At 43.7% G+C, this 8,311-nt stretch overlaps 1 protein-coding gene across 1 annotated transcript; it reads left to right on the forward strand.

Annotated features, from left to right (window-relative positions):
* Positions 1–3,179: 3,179 nt before the first annotated feature.
* On the forward strand, positions 3,180–5,871 carry LOC147330799 (uncharacterized). The gene is made up of 2 exons (XM_086292621.1): positions 3,180–5,599; positions 5,820–5,871. The coding sequence occupies exon 1, from the start codon at positions 3,221–3,223 to the stop codon at positions 5,069–5,071; it is 1,851 nt and encodes a 616-aa protein (XP_086148747.1). The 5' UTR covers positions 3,180–3,220; the 3' UTR covers positions 5,072–5,599; positions 5,820–5,871.
* The last annotated feature ends 2,440 nt before the right edge of the window (positions 5,872–8,311 follow it).

Here is an 8,311-nt window from a genome sequence, read left to right on the forward strand (position 1 = left end):
TTAGCTCTGCTTGCTACAGAAGGCAAATTGAACCTCAGCTGAATCCAAATGCCGCATCATTCCAACCCCACCAAGCAATTCCAGAAATGACAACGACCCAGGAGTCTGTCAGCTTAGCACAAGCAATCGCTAGCTCATTAAGTATGAATCGCTTGCCAGTTCCTGAGCCTGCCACATTCAGTGGGGACCCTTTGCAGTTCACCGATTGGAAAATGTCATTCATTAATCTGATTGACCGAAAACCCCTTCCAGCAAGCGAGAAGATGTTTTATCTGAAAAATTATCTCGCAGGAGAAGCACGCAAAGCGGTAGAAGGTTTCTTTTACCAAGATTCAGAAAATGCATACAAGGGAGCATGGAAGGTCTTAGAGGACAGATATGGGAACCCATTCATTATACAGAAAGCATTTCGTGATAAACTCATGAGATGGCCGAAAATCAGTGCAAATGACCCACTAGCGCTACGAGAGTTTGCTGATTTCCTCAAAGGATGCTCTGAAGCAATCCCACACGTCAAAGGACTAGCTATCCTAAACGATTGTGAAGAAAATCACAAATTGCTCAAAAAACTGCCAGAATGGATCGTGCGCAAGTGGAGTCGAATTGTTGTAGATGAACTTGACGAATGTGGCACCTATCCAAATCTTGCATGCTTCACAGACTTCCTGAGTAGAGAAGCACGGATAGCTTGCAACCCGATAGCTTCTCCACTGTTGATGAATTTCAAACCTGTAGATGATCGAATCCCAAAGAGAGCCAAAGTCTTCAACACAAACATGCAACCAAAGAGTTCCGCTCAGGAGAAACAAGACACAAACATTAGTAAACCAAAATCACCTTGTTCTGTTTGTAAAAGTGAAACTCATGGAATCTCAAAGTGTCCCATCTTTACAGCTAAGAGTGTTGAAGATAAAAGGGCATTCATCCATGAAAACCGGCTCTGCTTTGGATGTTTAAGAAAAGGTCATATCACCAAAGATTGCAAAAGGCGACACACGTGCAACATTTGTGAACGTCGTCATCCAACCTGCTTGCACGAAAACAGAAAGCGAAACCCTGCAGAAGCAGTAACAAATAGCTCCACTCCCAAGGAAGAACCTGTAAACCAGGAAAAACACAAGGTCATGTCTCATACATCAACACAACGCGTTTCGGCTACCTCAAGTATTGTCCCAGTCTTTGTGTCTTCTGTACAAGAACCACAGAGAGAAATACTCACCTATGCATTGCTAGACACACAAAGTGACTCAACATTTGTCTTGGAGGACATACTTGATAAGCTGAATGTGGATGTCCAACCAGTAAAACTGAAACTCAGTACCATGACGGCTATTGACACAGTCATCTCGAGTAAGAGTGTTCATGGTTTACAAGTTAGAGGACTCCACTCTGAGAGTTGTATCCAACTACAACAGGCTTATAGCCGCGACTTTATCCCAGTGGACAAGTCGTACATCCCAACAAAGGAAACAGCATTACTGTGGCCTCATCTCAGAAGCTTGGCGGAAAAGTTGCCGCCTCTCCAAGATTGTGATGTAGGGCTCCTGATTGGATATGACTGTCCATCTGCGCTGGCTCCTCTTGAAGTCATCATAGGTGACAAGCATGAACCCTTCGCACAAAGGTCAGAACTAGGATGGAGTATAATTGGCTCATCAAACCCCCACCTAGACAGACAAGGAAACCAAAGCTTTGTGCATCGGCTCACAGTAAAAGAGTTGCCTGTTCCATCAGCGACAGATGTTCTAAAAGCCCTGGAATCAGATTTTGCTGAGAGAACCTATGAGAACAAATATGTGTCCCAAGAAGATGTCCATTTCATACAGTTCCTCAGTAATCATATCACACAAAGGAAAGACGGACATTACGAAATGCCTCTCCCTTTCAAAGGGAACAGCCCACCCAACCTGCCAAACAACAAGAGGTTAGCCACGGTACGTCTACAGTGTCTCAAGAAAAAACTAAAGGCCAACAAACAATACTACGATCAGTACCGAACATTCATGGAAGAAACCATCAACAGGGGTGATGCAGAGCCTGCTCCAACAGCATCTCAGGGGCAGACCGAGTGGTACCTACCACATCATGGAATCTATCACCCCAGGAAGCCGGACAAACTAAGAGTTGTTTTTGATTGTTCGGCCAAATCCCATGGTGTCTCTCTGAATGATACCCTATTAACTGGACCTGATCTTATCAACCCTCTGGTTGGAGTGCTTTGCAGATTTCGGAAAGAAGCCGTGGCCGTAATCTGTGACATTGAAAGAATGTTCTATCAATTCGCTGTCACCCCTGAATCCAGAAACTATCTGAAATTCCTCTGGTGGAAAGAAGGTGATTTGGAGAAAGAACCTCAGGAGTACAGAATGGCAGTTCATCTGTTTGGAGCTGCATCATCTCCAGGATGCGCCAATTTCGGTTTAAAGCATCTTGCACGACAACATCAAACCGACTATCCTCTAGCATCAGCCTTTGTGGAGAAAAACTTCTACGTTGATGATGGATTAGCCAGCGTTTCATCAGTTGAGGAAGCCAAAGAACTGATCATTCAGTCACAAGAGTTGTGCAGAAAAGGAGGCCTGCGCCTTCACAAATTCAACTCAAATGAAGAAGCTGCTCTCTCCAACTTAGACCCTTCTGAAAGAGCAGCAACCATTGAACCTCGTGGGTTTGACCCATCCCCTTCAGAACGCGCTCTTGGCATTCAGTGGTCGATAGAGGACGACACCTTCAGTTTTAACATCAGCCTGAAAGATCAGTCTTCGACTCGCCGTGGTTGTTTGTCCGTCATTGCCTCACTCTACGATCCACTTGGATTTATCGCTCCATTCAGCCTAAGTGGAAAACTTATCCTACAAGAGCTTTGTCACAGAGGCATTGGATGGGACGACCCACTCCCAGAAGATGTGAAGCCACGGTGGGAGAAATGGATAAATGGTCTTTTCAAGTTGAAGGAGGTCTCAATTCCAAGATGTTACCACCCACACGACTTCCAAAACATTGTCAGAGTAGAGCTACACCATTTTTCGGACGCCAGCTGCTTAGGATATGGTGCATGTTCTTACCTGAGATATAAAAATGACAAAGACGAGGTTCATTGCAGCCTTGTGATGGGAAAGGCAAGGGTGGCACCCTCAAGGTCACAAGTATCCCGAGGCTTGAACTCGCAGCAGCGGTGGTTTCTGCAAAAGTAAGCGTCCTGTTAAAGGCTGAGCTTGACATGAAAATTGATGATGAGTTCTTCTGGACCGATTCCCAAGTGGTACTTGGTTACATCAACAATGACGCTCGCAGGTTCCACATATTTGTCGCAAACCGTGTTCAACTCATTAGAGACAACAGCAATCCCAATCAATGGTATTATGTGGACACCTCAGAAAACCCAGCGGATCATGCATCCAGAGGGCTTCATGTTTCAGACATCCACTCTACAAACTGGCTGCAAGGACCAAAGTTTCTCTGGGAACGTGAGTTACGTCTAACACCTAGCACTCCAGCTGAGTTACTTGTTGGTGATCCCGAAGTCAAGACAATTCAGGTGCTCGCAACTGACGTCAGTACCTTCAATGATATTCTCGATCGTCTGAATCAGTTTTCATCTTGGACAAAACTCATAAAGGTGGTTGCAAGAATCAAAAGACTGAGATCTCAACAAAAGCATACTGAACATGTGACGATCGAGGAGCGTGAGAAGGCTGCTGAAGCAGTGATAAAGATCGTACAGCAGCACGCCTTCCCTCATGAAATAAAAACGTTTCAAGCCAAAGGTGACCTTCCAAACTCAAGCTCTCTCTTCAGTCTTGACCCCATCTGGTCTGATGGACTCTTGCGCGTTGGTGGGAGATTAAAGTGGTCGTCTCTTTGCCACAAAGTGAAGCATCCACTCATCGTACCAAGCAACAGTCATATAACCAAGCTCATTGTGTCCCACTACCATGCTAAGACATGCCATCAAGGTCGAAGCCAGACACAAATGGAGCTTAGAGCAAATGGATTCTGGGTCATTGGTGGGAGCAAGCTGGTGGCCAAAATGATACACACCTGTGTGCTTTGCAGGAAACTTCGACGACCTACAGAGAGCCAGCGAATGGCTGAACTCCCTAAAGAACGTCTTGAAGCCTCAGCACCCTTCACATTTAGCGGCATGGACTGCTTTGGCCCGTTCATTGTGAAGACAGCACGCAAAGAACACAAAAGATATGGTCTGATTTTCACGTGTCTGTATTCAAGAGCTGTCCATATTGAGATGCTTGAAGATTTGTCAACAGACTCTTTCATCAATGCATTGAGATGCTTCATCAGTCTTAGAGGAGCTGTCCAACAATTACACTGTGACCAAGGTTCTAACTTTGTTGGTGCCAGGAACGAATTCAAGGAAGCACTTAAGCAATGCGACGCCAAGCAATTGGAGACCTTCTTATCTGAAAAACAGTGCGAATTTGTCTTCAACGCCCCTTCTGCCAGCCATGCAGGAGGTGTCTGGGAAAGGCAAATAAGAACGGTTAGGAATGTGTTGAATGCAACCTTCGCACAGTGCCCAGGTCGGCTTGATGATGCCTCCCTCAGAACGCTGCTATATGAAGCCATGGCTATTGTCAACAGTCGCCCATTATCAGTTGACGGAATCAACGATCCTCATGCACTGGAACCTTTAACGCCGAATCATCTCATCACGATGAAAACAAAGGTTGCTCTTCCACCCCCCGGAGTGTTCATGAAAGAAGATTTGTATGCTACAAAAAGATGGAGAAGAGTCCAATACCTTATTGAACAGTTCTGGGGCCGCTGGAAAAGGGAGTATCTGCTCAACATATCAACAAGGCAAAAATGGCACTTACCTCGGCGTAACCTCAAAGTCAATGATATCGTTGTTATCAAGGACGACAATCTCCCACGAAACCATTGGCAACTAGGTCGAGTTGTGGAGACCTTTCAAGACCATGATGGCTTAGTCCGTCGAGTTAAAGTGCGAGTTGGAGAGAGAAAGCCTCAAAGAAAGCAAGATGCCCCTTCTAAACCTTCAATTATTGAGAGACCAATCCAAAAACTAGTACTACTCCTTGAGAATTAAATAAAACAAAATATGTTAAGGCAATACTAGTTATGTTTATACACTACCTTAATCCATTAAGTATACTTACCTGTATAACTCTGATAGTTCAATTCAGTCATTTATTAGTATAAGAAATCCTGTACAATTCACTTGCTTTGTGAATTTGTTCGTTCATTGTATCAGGATTTGGTGGGAGTGTAAATGCCGGCAAAGCCACTTTACTTTGCACTTTTATTTTGAAGAGTACCTTAGCACTTCCTCTTTTATTGTGTCAGACTTCCTGTTCTGTTCTCGGTGAGGCGACGCAAACACGTTGCTTCAGAGTGAGTAAAAGCGTTTGTTTTTGAGGGTACTCATGCAAAACTATGTGTTTTATTTATCTGTCACATGCTATAACTTTGAAAGTTTACTCAATGTGGTTGAATTCGTTTTTTATTGTGTATGCATGTCATTTGTTTGTGGTGTGGAAAGACTGGCTAAGAGATGCGCATGGAGGAGGTTGGCTAGCTGATTCAGCATGATTAGCACCCTTGGAAGCAGAAAGAGGTTGGTTAATGATTGCAAACGATTGTTTATGTATTTAAGACACAGAAAGGTTGTTGTTAATTCATTTTATTAAATGCTGTAACATAAATAGTTTAAAAACTATTGATTTATGTCAATATCACTATTTGGGTTAATCAAAATAATTTTCTATAGTAAAATGCGAACATTTCTGCACTTTCTACTTGAATGTTTAATGGTATTTGTTTGTGCATCTTTATAGTTTTCACGGTGCCATATTGTCGGTGGTTTAAAGAGGAGAGAATAAAGTTGCATCAGTCAAAGCTCTCTGCGTCACGAGTGGTAATTCCAAGTGGGCAGCTACAGTCGTAGCTTTATCGCATACGTCAATCATAAACCTTTGACGTTTGCGATGTCCAAGGTCTCTGAACCGTGGAGCACGTGCCAGCAGCAACAGTTGGCAGCCATTTCCGAGTTTACAACAAACATTCAGCACGTGACTGGTAAGTCCAACTGCGTGGCTGACTGTCTGTCCCGCGCGCTTGTTTCTCCCGTTTATGTTGGCATAGACTTTTACGCTATGGCTGCTGACCAGCGTGCTGACCTGGACGTCCTTGCCCTTCGGTCTGCGCAAACGGGCCTTGTACTGGAAGACAGACCCGTGTGGAATGGCGGGCCTAGCCTGCTTTGCTGTGTTTCCACCGGCCGTCCGCGTCCTGTAGTTCCCCTTTCATGGCGTCGTGTTTTCGACTCAGTACACTCCCTCTCTCATCCAGGCATCCGGGCCTCGGTCGAGCTGGTCAGCTCTAAGTTCGTTTGGCCAGGCCTTCGTAAATCAGTGAAAGACTGGGCAGCGGCGTGCATCCCATGCCATAGGCACACGCAGGCGTACCTCGAACCCTTCCGCGTCCCAGGGAGGCGTTTTGATCATGTGCACGTGGACCTGGTTGGTCCTCTGCCGCAGTCACAAGGTTTCACACACCTTTTGACTGTAGTGGACCGCACAACCCGCTGGCCCGAGGCAGTGCTTCTGGAGTCCACTACAGCAGAAGTGGTGGCATTTTTGTCAACGTGGGTTTCGCGTTTCGGCCCCTCGCCGAAATAAACGAGGAGTGTAAATCGAGAGCTCTCGTGTTGTCTCTGTTTACCTCCACGATAGTCCAGATTTATCATTGTCACTTTCAAATTAAACTTCATATGTTTTTTATACATATCTTTCATATGTTTACATACAAATGTTATCATTACATTTGCAGATAATACAAAGGTAAACCCCAATTTTCCACAACTTGTAATATTAGATGCATGTTTTAAAAAATATTTTAAGTCTGATATCACTATATATTAATAGTCATAAACATTACTTTTTAAAATCTCAAGAGCAACATTGGTTTTCCATAAACAGTATTCTGGTTACTGGTTCACAGCTGACATATTTTCTTTTGTAATCATGAAATTCTCCCTGTTAAAACTATTTGTTATCTTCCTTTTTTCACAGCAAATTTTTTTCTTGTTACAACTCACTGACAGAACCCTGGTCTGAACTCAAACACAACTCTGCAGTCGTTACAAAAGATCCTAGCTATCCTAGCTCTAATTGCCAGGATCAATAGCTGTTTAGATGTATAAACATGGCAAATGACCTCTGATGCAAATTCCTAATATGCAACAGGTATATATCTCTTCATATATTGTCTTTGGTCAATGCTGTCCTTTCTTTCTTGATCATTTTCTTTAGATTTTAGGGTGGTTTAGCTCCTGGTAGATGGTGATGATTGCATGTTCTGTTTTAATAGACATCCTTACACAGTCATCAGTCACGGATCTGTCTTGAGACTACACTGTCTAATTGTCTCACAAGTTGACAGATTCCAGCTGTCACACTAAGAACAGTCATTTTGTACCGCAAAAAGCTGTGTGGACCACTACAATTCCCTGTCCTAAATACAAAGCAGGCAATCTGAGATATCTGTCATCACATGCATATCAGTGTAGGGCAAAAGATCATGTCTTTAGTGACAGCACAACAGGCTATATTGTTACTTTAACAGAAGGCCATTTTAGTTATTCTGTTATGTTTTATGCAAAACACATCCTTTAATATTTTAGTAGTTTAAAGTCGTCACACTGTCAAAATCTGAGCCATTTTTAAACAAAACTTTTATATTAAAATTCACACTGGTTTGGCTAGAATCACTGTTTGGTGATGCATTATAGTACTTAGTAGGGGTGCAACATCGATATTGAACCGTTCGATACAGTGCTTTCGGTTCGGTACGCATATGTATCGAACAATACAAAATTTTTAATTTATTTTATCAACTTTCCTTCTGACGATGCTGTCTGTGTTGAGCGCTCAGTGGATCTGCGCTCGACAGTGCAGCCTAGGCAGATTCACTGAGTGCAGGGCAAGCTAGCGAGACAGAAGTTAAGCTCTCCTTGCAACATGGCAAATTGAACCTCCCCCACCCTCATTCAGATCTGGTGTTTGGAATTATTTTGGTTTTCATGTGACGTATGACCCTGAAGGTAAGCGCGTCATGGACTAAAGTAAAACAGTATGTTGGATGTGCCACGCAATGCTCAATTACATGGGTGGGAGCTAGTGTGTTAGCGCAGTTAGCTCGTTAACGGAGATTTGCCGTGTTGTGGCGTTAACGTCATTTCAACGAGATTAACGCTGACAGCACTAGTGGGAACACAACGAATATGACTGCACATTTAGGCCGACATCATCCTAGTGCAAAGACAAGT

Source organism: Aulonocara sp. 'chitande type north' Nkhata Bay, linkage group LG5 (assembly GCF_057382095.1).
Source record: "Aulonocara sp. 'chitande type north' Nkhata Bay isolate Kocher_YH1m ecotype deep benthic linkage group LG5, A_spYH_male_GT1.1, whole genome shotgun sequence".
Classification (NCBI taxonomy): Eukaryota; Metazoa; Chordata; class Actinopteri; order Cichliformes; family Cichlidae; genus Aulonocara; species Aulonocara sp. 'chitande type north' Nkhata Bay.